Source organism: Heteronotia binoei, chromosome 17 (assembly GCF_032191835.1).
Source record: "Heteronotia binoei isolate CCM8104 ecotype False Entrance Well chromosome 17, APGP_CSIRO_Hbin_v1, whole genome shotgun sequence".
Taxonomy (NCBI): domain Eukaryota; kingdom Metazoa; phylum Chordata; class Lepidosauria; order Squamata; family Gekkonidae; genus Heteronotia; species Heteronotia binoei.
In genome coordinates, this window is record NC_083239.1 from 34,696,368 (window position 1) to 34,710,846 (window position 14,479).

Consider the following 14,479-nt stretch of genomic DNA (forward strand, 5'->3'; position numbering starts at 1 on the left):
TTTCGAGACAGTGTTGGACACCCTGGCCTGTATTATCATTACAAATATCATTATTACACGCCTATGGAGACCGGGAGGAAGAGACGGCAGCATGAAGTAAGCTTGATCTTGTCAAATTTTGGAAGCTAACCAGGGTTGGTACTTGGATGAGACACGAGCAAAGGAAGACTCTGCAGAGGAAGGCAATCGCACAGAAGCTCTGATTCTCATCTGTCTTGAAAAGCCCTTGCTGGGTTGCCATAAGTCAGTTTGATGTCATTTGATGGCACTTGTGTTTGTCTGAGGAATTAGGGGGTGGAAATCATTGGGAAATAACCCCTTGATCATTATACTGCTATATTCTATGAGTCTTTAGAGCAGGGTAATTCCCAGCTGCTCCTTTTCCTTTCTTCTCTATCTCCTTTAACTGATCCCCAGTTGTCCTTAGCACCCTTAAGTACTCTAAAAAGGTAAAGGTAGTCCCCTGTGCAAGCACCAGTTGTTTCCAACTCTGGGTTGATGTCGCATCATGACATTTTCACGGCAGACTTTTTATGGGGTGGTTTGCCATTGCCTTCCCCAGTCATCTCCACTCCCCCCCCCCCCCACAGCAAGCTAGGTACTCATTTTACCAACCTTGGGAGGAGGGAAGGCTGAGTCAACCTTGAGCCAGCTACCTGAACCCAGCTTCCGCTGGGATCGAACTCAGGTTGTGAGCAGAGAGCTCGGACCGCAGTACTGCAGCTTTATCACTCTGCGCCAAAGGGCTCTAGGCACTCTACCATCCAGCTTGTTATTGGAAGGAGTGATGAGCATTTCCATTCTAAAGACAGGGGTTGAGGAGGGACTGGCTGAGACTATGACTGATTAAGACTATCTGCTGTGTTTATGGGTGATGTAGAATTTGAACCAGGGACCGCCTGAATCTCTCAGCAACTATGTCCTCCTCAGCAGATGATGCAGACATGTAATTAATAATAGCTGTTACTTCCTTGATTGGCTAGAAGAATGGAAGATGGGGGTGGCCCAAAGCCCAGAGAACCAGCTAATCCTTTCATAACCAAAGAGATGACAATTTGCTGCCCCTCAATAATAAATCTATGGCAGGCTGCCTTAACCTGCCTCAAATTTGGGCCAGTATAAAGACACAATAGATTGTCTCCACTGAGCTACTGCTGTCCAAATGATGAATGTTTTTTCAAACACTATTATTTCTTATGAAACTGATTTCAAATAGAGAACAGTTACAATAACATTCATGAAAGAGCCCGCAGTGAAAGGCTCCAACAGCTGGGTGGTGCACACAGGCGCACAACAAATTACAGCCAATGAAATAATCACCCAATACAGTTCCTTCACAACAACACATCCAGTAATCACCCAAATAAAGTATTCCCTTATGAAAGTTTCTTAAGTTCTTATATTCAAAAGAGGTGAAAATTCCGGATAGAAGCCAACAGTCAAGTTGATGACATGTTCTGGTGATGGTTTGCATTTCAGAGTCTGTCCTTTATCAGATCAGTTTTGGCTACTGAAGTGGGAACCCAATTCTCCAATTATAATCTCTAACCAGCACTAGCTCATTGCTTGCAAATGTGTGCCGCCCAGATGTCAGAGCCTTTCACTGTGGGCTCTTTAATGAATCTTATTGTAACAGTTCTCTATTTAAAACCAGCTTCATAAGAAATAATAGTGTTTGAAAAACCATTCGCTATTTTGACAGTGGTAGCTCGGTGGAAACAATCTGTCGTGTCTTCATACTGGTTTACTTGTTACTGAGGATTTCCTTATCTTGTTTTCAAATTAGGGCCAGGCCTGGCTGCACATGATGTGGAAAGCCACATCGTGTATAATTCTAGGGATGTATGATCAGATCAACTGATACCTGGCCTTAAAAAGCAGCAATTGGGGCAATTTGGATTGGGGGGAAGCACTGGGACAGGAGTGTACAAAGTAAGGGCAAAGGTAATCCCCTGTGTGAGCACCATTCATTTCCAACTCTGAGGTGACGTTGCTTTCACAACGTTTTCATGGCAGACTTTTTTATGGGTTGCTTTGCCGTTCCCCAGTCATTTACCCTTTACCCCCAGCAAGCTGGGTACTCATTTTACCGACCTCGGAAGGATGGAAGGCTGAGTCAATCATGAGCTGGCTACCTGGACCCAGCTTCCGCCGGGATCAAACTCAGGTCATGAGCAGAGCTTGGACTGCAGTACTGCAGCTTACCACACTGCACCACGGGAAATTAATTCTTTCTTCTGCATTATTTTCCAGGTTAAAATATCTCACAAGTTATTGATCTAGGCATGTGTGTGTGGGGTGGGTGGTAGGGGGAGGACATGGATTTATAATATAGCTTTTTTTTTAATGAAAGGGTAATTAGGAGACAAAAAGCATTGTGACTGAGAAACTTGCAAGAAGGTGCCAGTCCAGATGCTTCGGAAGTTTGAAATGCACCTTGGAAAGTTTGATTATGGTACCCCTGGATGACATGAATATCCCCATTTCTTCTTCTTCAGAAACCCAGTTTATCCATAGCTGCAAAGACTTAACATCTGCAGTGGTCCACCTCACCGAACAGTTCCGGAAAGCACTGCTTCAAATAAGGCAGAGGGCTCGCAGGATTCCCCGAGAGAAAAAGAAGCCGTAGAGGAAAAAGCCAGATTTCAACCCCCTTTCCTCATCAGCTTTGATTCTTTGGCATGGTTGCCCAGTCTTGTTTCAAGGGTGACTTCTCGTTAACATTGAAGTTTTAGAAGAAATATTATTCATTCATTAAATTAAATTAAACTAAATTAAATCTCATCTTCAAAAATTAAGTATTCATTTCATCCTGTCTCACACCTGGTTACTATGGAGGGTCAACAACAGGGCTCAGAGGCCCAGGCCTTTCCTGGATGTTGCCTCCAAGCACTACAGTTCAGGGGCTTTCTGATTCTAACAGCAGCAGGTGAGAATTCTACTGCTGAACCACTGATATAACCAAAGGTGTGTGTGGAGGGGGTGGGGAAATCTGAACTTCTGCCAGGCCTGTTTCCTCCACTGCCCCACAACTCTATTTCAGTCAGGATTCCTATCAAGGGACTAGGCACCAGTCATTAAGGGTTGCCAACTCTTGAGAAGTTCCTGGAGATATGTGGGTAGATCCAAGAGAGGGCAAGTTTTAGGGAAGGGAGGGCCCTTCACAGAGTGGAATGCCATAGAGTCCTCCCTCCAAAGCCACCATTTCCCCTCTCTGGAGAACTGATTACCATCTGGAGATGTGTTGCAATTCTGGGAGATCTCCACCCTTCAACTAGATCTCCTCTCATTGGACACAGCAGTACACAGATTCTATCTGCTATGGCCTGTCTTGGGCTAGCACCACATTGAAGTAATTGTTGAAAATTTGATAAAGGGAGCTGTGCCTCTTGAAAACTTCTACTCTGGGAAGCTTGTTGGTCTTCAGGGACTGCTGGATCAGCAAGCATCTTGTTTTCCTGTTGAAAACTTGATTCATGTAATGGATTGGCCAGCCACTAAAGGGCAATCCAAAAAGAGAGAACTTTGCTTGAAGACATATATTCTCGATGCTTTTAACCACAATTCCCCTCCTAAATATAGATAAATATAGAAAAAGGAGAACAATCTCTCCTTCTGCTGAATTACTCAAAGTGGCAGTTTCAATAGTTTCATTTTCATGCTGCGAGTGCCACTATCAAAACCATCTTTGAGACATCAGCATTCACAGGTAAGGTGATCCCCCCGCCATTCTAGGAGGGTGGTCTTTTCTGCTCCCAATTCTGTTCTACACTAGAACCAGCAGCAACAAAAATATCATAGCCTTAGATTTGCTTTATTGCCTCTCTGTTAGGAAATACTCTGCATTGCAGAGTCCACTTGCGGAGAGGGCGGGATAGAAATCTAAAGTAATAAATGATAAATAAATAAATAAATACTTCCTTCTGGGTCCCCGGTTTTCATTAAAGGAAGTGTTAGGGATGCCAATAGCGGCCCCGTGGCGCAGAGTGGTAAAGCAGCAGTACTGCAGTCTGAACTCTCTGCTCACGACCCGAGTTCGATTCCGGTGGAAGCTGGATTCAGGTAGCTGGCCCAAGGTTGACTCAGCCTTCCATCCTTCCAGGGTCGGTAAAATGAGTACCCAGCTTGCTGGGGGGAAAGTGTAAAAGACTGGGGAAGGCAATGGCAAACCACCCCATAAAAAAGTCTGCCGTGAAAACATTGTGAAAGCAACATCACCCCAGAGTCGGAAACGACTGGTGCTTGCACAGGGGACCTTTCCTTTCCTTTCCTTTCCTTTCCTTTCCTTTCCTTGGGATGCCAAGTTCAGTTCAAGAAATATTTGGGGACTTTGGGGGTGGAGCCAGAAGACATTGGGGGTGAAGCCAGGAGCGAGGTTGTGACAAACATCATTGAACTCCAAAGGGAGTTCTGACCATCACATTCAAAGGAATTGCATAGCTTTTAAATGCCTTCCCTCCGTTTGGAAATAATGAAGGATAAGTCCACCTTCTTTGGGGGCTCATAGAATTGGACCCCCTGGTCCAATACTTTTGAAACTTGGGGGGCATTTTGAGGATAGGCAATGAATGCTATGCTGAAAATCTGGCACCTTTACCTCCAAAAACAGCCTCCGCAGAGCCCAGATGCCCGTGGATCAATTCTCCATTATACCTATGGGAATCAGTCTTCATAGGGAATAATGAAGCACCCAGCAGACATTCCCTCCCCCCCCCACTTTCTGATGACCCTGAAGCAGGCGGAGGGCCTCCAAACTGGGAGATCCTTTGCCCCCACCTGGGGATTGACAACCCTAGGAAGTATCTAGTCCCGATGATCACAGCAAAACAAAGAAACAAACTAAACCATGTTGGGAATGGTAGTAGAGTTCTGTAAGGTTTTGATGAATCCATGGCGCAGGAAGTTGATTCTCCAAGATAGTGAGCAGACCATCGGATGGATTTGTGAGTCCTGCTGTTCTTTTAAAATCCAGCTGCAAGAAGGGGAGGGACTGGAGATGTTTCATCAACTGTTCTGTGCATTCGAAGGAAAATCTCATATAGCTTAGTGATCTGAGCATCCATTGTATCATTCCTTAGCACAGTGCTGCAAGATTAGTTCCTACACTGTCATCTGAGCTGGCCTACTCCTTTCCCTATGCCCAGGACCCTGGCATTTTTGGAATCTGGGGATATATGGTGTTAGGGAAAACGTCCATCCCCAGCAAACATAACAACAGCCTTTCCACACCCCAAAAGAATATGTAGAACAGCTCCTGAACCAAGCATGTGTTCTACTGCTGAGCTATTGGCTGTCTGCATAATGCATAAAAAACCTGCACCAGTTCCTCTTGCATGGGAATGGGAGAATGAGTTTAATGAGAAGCCCATCTTGTGGCAGAACAGGCCTTCCCTTCCCTGCAGACCCTGTTCCATCCTGCTCTGCAAGGTTTTCCAGCAGAGTATAGGAGAGCAAGGTTTTCCCAACACCTCTTTCTTGTAACCTGCTGCCATCACTTGATCTTTGTAAGGAATTGCCTACTGGGAGGGTCAGGACTCCCAGCTTCCCTTCTAAGTTCTTAGGCCTTGCCTCTATGGTCCATTCTGCATAGACAGCTTACTTCTGATTTTCACTGAAGTCGAGTCAGTTGGGTTTACTTTGAATGCTGTGCCTGCATTCTACATCTTTCTCTCTCTCTCCGATTTTTATTGAGAGTTGTGGTGTATATATTCTACATACGAATGAGAAAATCTGGGTAGTGTTCTGGGATTGGTTTCTCCTGATTGGTTAGTTTTACACTGGGCATGTCTTTTGAAATAGGAGACTCTTCCAGCTGAATTTACTGTGGGGTAGCTATTAGTGTCCTTCCCCCCCCCCCACTTTTATCAGTAGCCAAGGAGTTTGCTGGAGGGGGAAAAAACACTGCCAGGCACTGCTTTAAAAATTTAGTGACAGTCAATGCTGACCACTTGGCTGGAGAGGAGGCAGAGATGTCAGTGCTTTGCAGCCTGAATTCCCCCCACTGTTATTTAGAAATGAGACAACAAAAGAAGATGTTGAGATGGACCAGACTTTTTTTTTTTAAAGTCTGCCGCTGCCTCAAAATAAGTTCTACAGCATTATTCTCACGTTTGAAATGTTTGTAGTCAGAGTCAATTTAAAAGGAAAACCCCTTCTCCCAATACAAAATAGTCCAGCATCTAAACCGAGCAATTACTTTCCTCATCTCCTATTTTGAAAGACGTACATAGTGTGAAACTGACCAATAAGAACAGACCAGTTAGCCTGCCAGGGTGGGAGGGGGAAGTTCAAGGAAATGTTTCTATTTTAACAACTTGGAAGTGAATTAAGAGGAGGGGGGGAAAATACTGCTCTGAAAAACCACTCCTGGAAACTACGGAGATACAGTGGAGTGACAGCGGAATGTTGGGAGAAGGATGTGGAAGGAATTTCAAAATCCGATGGGAGAGTGAGGTGAGTGCGCATGTGAAAATGGAATCAGGTTTTTAGAGTGTCGGAGGTGGGAGGTGAGAGCTGTAGTAAACACAAAAGCAGAAAGGGCCTATGTCTTCCACTGACCATCACCTGGTCACAGGGACAATTTACTGCCTTGTGCATTCTTGCAGGAATAGCCACTTCCTCCCTGGTGCTCCTTTTAAAATAGCATGTCCAAGATGGCAGAGGTTTGTGTGGTACAGTGAACTGCTACCAGCACCCAAAGTGACAGATTGTGCTGGAAGACGTCCCGTAGGGCACTCTGGTCAGCCCAGCTTCAGCTAGAGTTCTAATGAACACAGACTCACAGACAGCCAGTTCAACAGTTATATTAGGGTTCAGGCAATAAGCAAAGTTAAGTACAGTCCAATAGTCAGTTCACTCACAGTCAGTCCAGCCAGTTCAGAGGTACAATAATCACAGTCCAAAAGAATAATCAGTTAACAGTCCATCAATCCAAGTTCATCCAACAATCCAACAGTGTAACACGCCACTCTCCTCCAATCCTCTCCAAACTCTCCACAGTAGGTAGCAGTGTGGCTACTGCTGTTATACCCCCACCAGCCAATCCCATTGCTCATTTGGCTAATGAGTTGCACATGTTTCTCACATGCTTCTACTTACACCTGTATAGCTGGAGTTACATAATCATATAACCAGTATCAAGAAGCCTTAAAGCGACAGATACTGTCACAAAGTTGTAAGGTATTTCTTAAAAAGAAAATGTTCGTGAGCGTATTTTTAGCATAGCACCAGACAGAGTCAGGGATTTTTTTTAAAAAAAAACCCTCCTCTGTCCTGCTCTCTGTACATGCCCTAACAGATGTTGAAGCAGAGGACAGGCTCCTTAGCTTAGGACGGAAGTCCTCAAGCTGTGGCTGCAGCCCCCGAGCTCCTCCTGTGCAGCCTTCCAACCTGCTTGTTTGCTGCTGCCACCCTCAAGGCATTTTCCCTCTGACCCACACTGTCCTTTCAACCCGAAGAGGCACCAGCTGCTGCTGTCCTTCCTGTCCCTTTCTTGCAAAAACCACAATGACAACATCGCTTCTTCTCATCTCCACGGTTCCTTCTGCTAGCCCACTAGGGTTGTCAATCCCCAGGTGAGGGCAGGGGATCCCCTGGTTTGGAGGCCTTCCCCTCACTTCTGTGGCATCAAAATGTGTGTATGTGTGTGGGAAATGTCTGCGGGGCACTGGAGATCAATTTCTATGGGTATAATAGAGAACTGATCTGTGGATATCTGGGGCTCTGGGGGGGGGGCTGTTTTTTGAGGTAGAGGCACCAGATTTGCCGCATAGTATCCAATGCCTCTCCTCAAAACACCCTCCAAGTTTCAAAAACATTGGACCAGGGGGTCCAATTCTATGAGCCCCCAAATTGGAGTGGCCTAACTAATTATGGGTAGGGGTTGCTTTCAGACAATTACACAGTATAGATAAACCACAGCTCAATGTGATGTTGGGACTGAGCAAATGCGCTTGTTCTTTATGGGATAACTTTTCTATGAGGCAGTGTGTGTATAGGGGAAGCTTTTGGATGCTAATGCAGGGTTGCAAGTATTTCTATATCCCCTCCTAACCAATATATCTGCAAATCAAACAAAGTCTTCTAATGCAGGGGTGGCCAATGGTAGCTCTCCAGGTGTTTTTTGCCTACAACTCCCAACAGCCCCAGCCATTGGCCATGCTGGCTGCGGCTGATGGGAGTTGTAGGCAAAAAACATCTGGAGAGCTACCGTTGGCCACCCCTGCTGTAATGTTTAGCCTCTTTTTTTTGGGCGGGGGGGGGGGGGGGGGAAGCCAGATGGACTTTTTATAACATTTCTCCAAGCAGCAAGTATGGCGTAATGCACAATTTCCTCTTCTTTAGTGACCAGAAGGAAGTTAATCTTAAAATGCTGGTATAACGCTCTTTATTTAGAAACCCACCCTACCCCTCTATTTCTAAGGCACCCTAAGGACCCACTTTTAAAGATAACAGTTTGTATGATAGGTCACTGAAATGCACCAATTGTAGCCTCCGTCCAACATGCAAATAAAGTCATGCTCATGAGAGAGCAGGGATGGGCTTTGCAAGGTCTGGTAAAAGGAAAGGAGGCTTCCCTCAAGGAAAGCTGGTTGGCTTGCCAAGCGGTGGGTGTCTTTGCACCTGCCAGGTGAGAGCAAAGGAGGCCAAGGAAGCCCAGACAGCTGGGAAATTTTGTGAAAATTGTTGGTTTCCTGAAACTGGTCGATAGGTGTGGTCAGAATTTCTGGGTCTTTGCGACAGGGACCAGTTCTTTGCCCCTCCTACCATTTGGTGAAGATCTTGGTAGCCATAAAAACAAGGTGAATGACAGACAGATAGATATAATCAACTTTTCTTTCCTCAGGTTTGGTCTTTTATGGAACTTGAAATGAAGAATTTGGTTTGGCTGCTTTTCCTTCCAGGTAATGGCTGGTGTCAGTGGAGTGGAATGTGTTTGGTCTGTGGGAAAAATAGGAAAGTATTGGACATCACATGGGACAACAAGTTTTTTCCCCGGCAGTATGTAATAGGAATTATGGTCAAGCAAACATATACTCCCTAAGTCTATATATGCCAGTGATCTGTGAAGCGCTTAGAATCAAAATCTAAACTTTTAAGTCCTTGTTCTGTTATGGGCATCTTGAGACTGCTGTAGTGAGCCTCAGATAAGGAGGGGAGGGGATTGGCTAGCAATTATGTCCTCCTCATTCTCATTATTGAGAGAAGTCCTTTCCCAATTTTTCGCACATGGACTATCCCACTCCAGGTGTGGTTTGCCTGATGTTTAAATAAGCTGAGCCGAGTTAACAATGACCCCCAATCTCTTTTTTTGTAGTTTAAATTTTTTATTAGTTTCAAGAAATAAGAAAGAGCAGAAAAAGAAAAAAATAGAGAAATTAGAAGTACAACTAGTATTGTCCAAAATGATCAGAGTATGACATGTGAATACTTCTATAAAAACAAATATTATCATCATATTATTATTCGCTTAAGACTATGTTATCTTGAATTAGGTAACATACTATAAAGATTGTAAGTCTTCAATTATATCATCTGTTTAAATTTGCTTTTCTCATATCTATGATATAACAATTTACATTACATTACAGGAGATAGTAATAGACAAAAAAAGTTCACATCAGAGAATCTTAAGTATCTAGCCAAACATCTAGCTTCTCCCAATATTTTCTTGCTTCTTCCTTAGATTTCCCAGCAAGCAACTGGGATAAGTAGTCCATCTCAGCTGTTTCCAATATTTCCCCCATCAAGTCTGTTCTTGTAGGAATTTCTTATAGTTTCCATCTCTGTGCCAGAAGAATTCTGGCTGCAGTATTCATATGAGTCAATAAATGTCTCATCTCTTTCGTATAATCACTTGGATATATGTCCAATAAAAATAGTTCTGGTTTGAATTGAATCTGTGCCTTCAATATTTTCTGTAATAGTTCATGCACCATCTTCCAGTAGTCTTTCACCACGTCACAGGTCCACCACATGTGGTAAAATTACCCTACATTTTTAGTACATTTCCAACACTTATTAGACATATTAGAGTGCATTTTAGAAAGTTTTTGTGGAGTTACGTACTATCTATAAAACATCTTATACAGGTTTTCCTTAAAAGCTACTGAGTTACTTAGTTTAATATTACAATGCCATAACCTCTCCCATTCTTCTAACATGATATTACGGCCCACATTCTTCGCCCATTGGACCATACAATCTTTTACAATCTCATCTTGCATCTTCATTTGTGGTAGATGTGAGTATAATTTAGAAATTAGTTTTTCATACGGGCCCAGAAAAAGTTTGTCAAATGGATATTGTTCCATATTAAAGTCTATTGTCTTGTCCTTAGCATATCTGGATTCTACTTGAGTTCTCAACCACCAACTCATTTTATTATCCATGTCTTCTAATTCTTGCTTGGTTTTCAGTTGGTTGTCTTTTTTCAACAATTCTTCATATCTATAATTCTGATTTGGTTTTATGAGGTTTGGGGGTGTAAATGCTTCTACTGGTGAGACCCATCTTAGAATTTTTTGATAAATTCTTGGTGTTAACCATGTCCATGTATGGTACAAAGACTTCCTCAACCAATGATTTTTAAAATAAGAATGTCCTTCAAGTCTTTGGTACCATAAGTACGCGTGCCAGCTCATGGTGAGATCATGTCCCTCTAACATTAATTTTCTCCTATCATTCAGTAACACCCAGTCTCTCACCCAGGACAGCACCGAAGCTCTATAATACAATTGCCAGTCCAGAAGACTCAGTCACGCTCTTGTTTTGGAATCTTGTAATATCTTTAATTTAATTCTTGGTTTTTTCTTTCGCCAGATATATTCAGAGACCATTTTATTCAATTCTTGAAAAAACACATTAGTTAATAACACTGGAATGATTTGAAATAGAAATAACAGTCTTTGTAAAATATTCATTTTTGATGCTATTCTTCCCATCAAAGATATATTCAGATCTTGCTATTTTTCCAGGAATGACCCCCAAACTCATTGAGGTATGCTGGTATTTTGCTTGATTTGTCTGTTGCTATGATCATGACATCACTGTAGAATTGGGATGAATTCTATAAACATTTTAATTCTGGGAGAGATTGGTAGCCCCTTCCCAACTTCAAATAGGTTGGAACAGGGCACACAAAACCGCACTCCAAGCATTCCCTCTAAACTAAGTTAGTATGAGCTAGCTCACAATTTTTTAGCCTTTGGCTCACACATTTTTGTCTTAGCTCAGGAAAAATAGCAAGCTAATTTATGCAGTAGCAAACTAATTTATGCGATAGCTCAGAACTTTAATGCTAGTCCTCATGAAGTAGAATTTTTGTTCACGAGACTCCACAGCTTAGAAGGAATATCCCTCCAAAGACCTGTTAAGGTGTCTAGGTCTTTTGCCTGTCCTGTCTGTGTTGCTGTTTCCATGGCAATTAGTCAGCTACAGGACTGGGATGATAGTGTTGACCTAATGGTACCTCCTTTGTCCTAGCTATGCCTAGGTTGGGATTCCAGACAAGATTATATGTAGTTAGCTCTTCCTTGGGGGCTGTCTGGGTTCTAGTCAATGTGGGCAACTGCACAGCTCCGCCTAGAGACCAAAGGGAATAATAAAAGAAGTAACACTGAGAGGTCAAATTTGGGGGAAAAATGCGAAGGATATTCTGAGGGGCTAGCCACCACCCTGCAATGGTGACCATTTTAATTCATCCCCCTGGTAACCATTTTAATTTCCCACCTACCTCACTTTACTGGGGTTCTCAGAAGAAAATAAAAATATAAAAATATAGACTGAGGTTGAGGGGACAGGACCAAGACTTGATTTTTTTTAAACTTGCCCTGACCTGGATAGTTGAGGCAAACTTGATCTCTTCAGATCTTAGAAGAGAAGCAAGGTTGCCCAGGCCTGTAGCTCAGAGAGGCCTGGAGGGGGGGCACTGCCACCTGACTTCCGGGCAGGGCCCCGTTGACTTCCAAGGGGCCCTCTGGGGTGCAGCCTGCTTTTTTTCTTTTTCTGCCAGAAGAATGCTTATGAGAAGTGGCAAACCCCACAGTGCACGGGAAAGGGTGCCCCCTGACTTTTTAAAAAGCTCCCTGACTTTTAAAATCCTGGCTACACCCCTGGGTTTGACTCTGGCAAGTACTTGGATGGGAGACCTCCTTGGAATACCAGAGCCAGGGGTGGGGAGCCAGGGTGGGGAGCTGAACATCCTTCAACTCATGGAATGTTCATTGTTCTTTTACACTGAGTAAACATTCACTTTAGGAGGCAGTCTCTCTCTTTGCTGCATGCATTCACCTTTAGCGGTTTCTTTCAAGCTTGGGGCTAGAGATGCAGGGAAGACACCTCCCTTTTCACTTCACTTGAGACAGCAGCTAGCTGAGATTCCATGAAGGGTCTTACACATCAACTTCTCTTTACTGTGCTGTCCGCTGCCCCGATGTCGCAGGCAGCATCTAGCTGTGTTCAACTCACCAAGCACAGTTAGACAATATAACACCTTTATTGACCTCTCGAGACATACAGAGCAGATGTATTCATGGTCTCTGTCACATCAGGTGCGGGAAATCATGCAAGTTTCTTGTTCAAACGATGCTCAGAGATGAAGAGAAGTGTGAGACCCTGGGTCTCCATGCTTGCTCGCTATCGGACTACTAACAAAGAAAGGAAGAGGGGCAATAAACTAAGTTTTCCCGGACAAAGACTGACCGGAAGCAGTAAACAATAGCCAATTAGGAGAGGTAAATAAACCCCCCTGGTGTGAGGTATCTTTAAACTACAAGTCCCATGATTATCATGCACTTAAAGGTACAGGACTAATTCCTTCTAGCTGAATTAATTCTCTGCCCCCTTGTGCAGGCAGAACAGGCACCGTTCTTAGCTCTGCCTGTCACAGATGGATATAGGCTAAGATCCAAAGAGGCACTCCAAGAAAGATTCCAGTCTTATATAAGCCTAACTGGATTGTTGACTTTGGGTGTGTTCACACAACACTAAAGAATGCATTTTGCAAGTGGATTTTTTTTTTTTTTGCTATTCTTACACAGTAAAAAAATCAGTTGCAAAATGCATTATTTGGTGTGGTGTGAATGCACCCTTACTGTTTCAGAACCGCTGACAACCCAATTCCAACCAATGAAAAGAGTTAGCAAAGACTGTTTGGGAAGCTCCTTCAAAAATAGCTTGTGGTGCATCATGAAGGGATCCTAAGTCCAAAGTTCACTCCTTAATTGAATGGAACTAACCTCTCAAGGTTCTTTGGTTCCAGACATTTCTATTTGGTAAAAGAGTGGAGGTAAGATTTGGGGGGCTTGGTTTCCTTTAGAAGAAGAAGAAGAAGAAGATATTGGATTTATATCCCGCCCTCCACTCCAAAGAGTCTCAGAGCGGCTCACAATCTCCTTTACCTTCCTCCCCCACAACAGACACCCTGTGAGGTGGGTGGGGCTGGAGAGGGCTCTCACAGCAGCTGCCCTTTCAAGGACAACCTCTGCCAGAGCTATGGCTGACCCAAGGCCATTCCAGCAGCTACAAGTGGAGGAGTGGGGAATCAAACCCGGTTCTCTCAGATAAGAGTCCGCACACTTAACCACTACACCAAACTGGCTCTCCTACACCAAACTGGCTCTTTAGAAGGAAGAGCAACGGAGACTTAGAGCATCTGTAAGATTTAGTTCTCATAGAACACTGGAAGCTGACCAAATTCTGCCTTGTATTTCGTCTGTTTCAGGTTTCCTTTGCAATGAAAACCCATTGAAGATAAACCCTGATTCCCTGGTTACCTGGAAAGGATCCTGTGTGTTGATTCCCTGCCAGATTAGTACCTATAAGGGAGCTGTTCTCGTTGACATCTCCCTGCTTTGGTATTTTCAGCCTTTTTACGATGCAAACCTGTCAGACTACTCTGGTTGCTTACTGTACAACAGCTCTTCAACATCAAGAAGCTACGGAACCCGATCGCAATCTGCTTCTGCAAGACGGTTTGAATTTGTAGGGAATTTAGAGAAGAAAAACTGCAGTTTGAAGATCTCTCAAGTCCGGACGGAGGACAGTGGCATCTACGGGGCAAGACTTTCTGCCTCATATTCCATACCAGTTCAGCACAATAAGTGGTTTCTCACTGCTACAGTTAATGTTCCTGGTAAGAATTTCCCGTATGAACACTCCTGCTGATCAGCAGAAAGATATGACTGTTAGATGTACAAAATGTCGGGAGCATAGTCCTGTGGTTCAAGAACATGGACAAAGCTCCTAGCTAGAGCTTTCTTTCGGGGGTTTTTTTGGTAGAAAAAGCCCAGCAGAAACTCATTTGCATGTTAGGTCCCACCCCAACACCAAACCAGCTGGAACTTATGTTCCTGTATGTTCCTGCTAAAAAAAAAAAGCCCTGCTGCTAGCAGATGATAAGCTTACTCACAAGGTATCTGTCTGATTGCAGCATAGGGTTGCCAATCCCCAGGTGGGGGCAGGGGACCCCACGGTTTGG

General features: G+C 43.8%; 1 protein-coding gene across 1 annotated transcript in view; it reads left to right on the plus strand.

The window, feature by feature from the left end:
• Positions 1 to 14,479, plus strand: part of LOC132585785 (B-cell receptor CD22-like) — a 63,018-nt gene that overhangs the window by 19,034 nt on the left and 29,505 nt on the right. Inside the window, exon 2 of the mRNA XM_060257666.1 lies at positions 13,724 to 14,134. Coding sequence (XP_060113649.1) covers positions 13,724 to 14,134 — 411 coding nt within the window. The remainder of the gene's footprint in view (positions 1 to 13,723; positions 14,135 to 14,479) is intronic.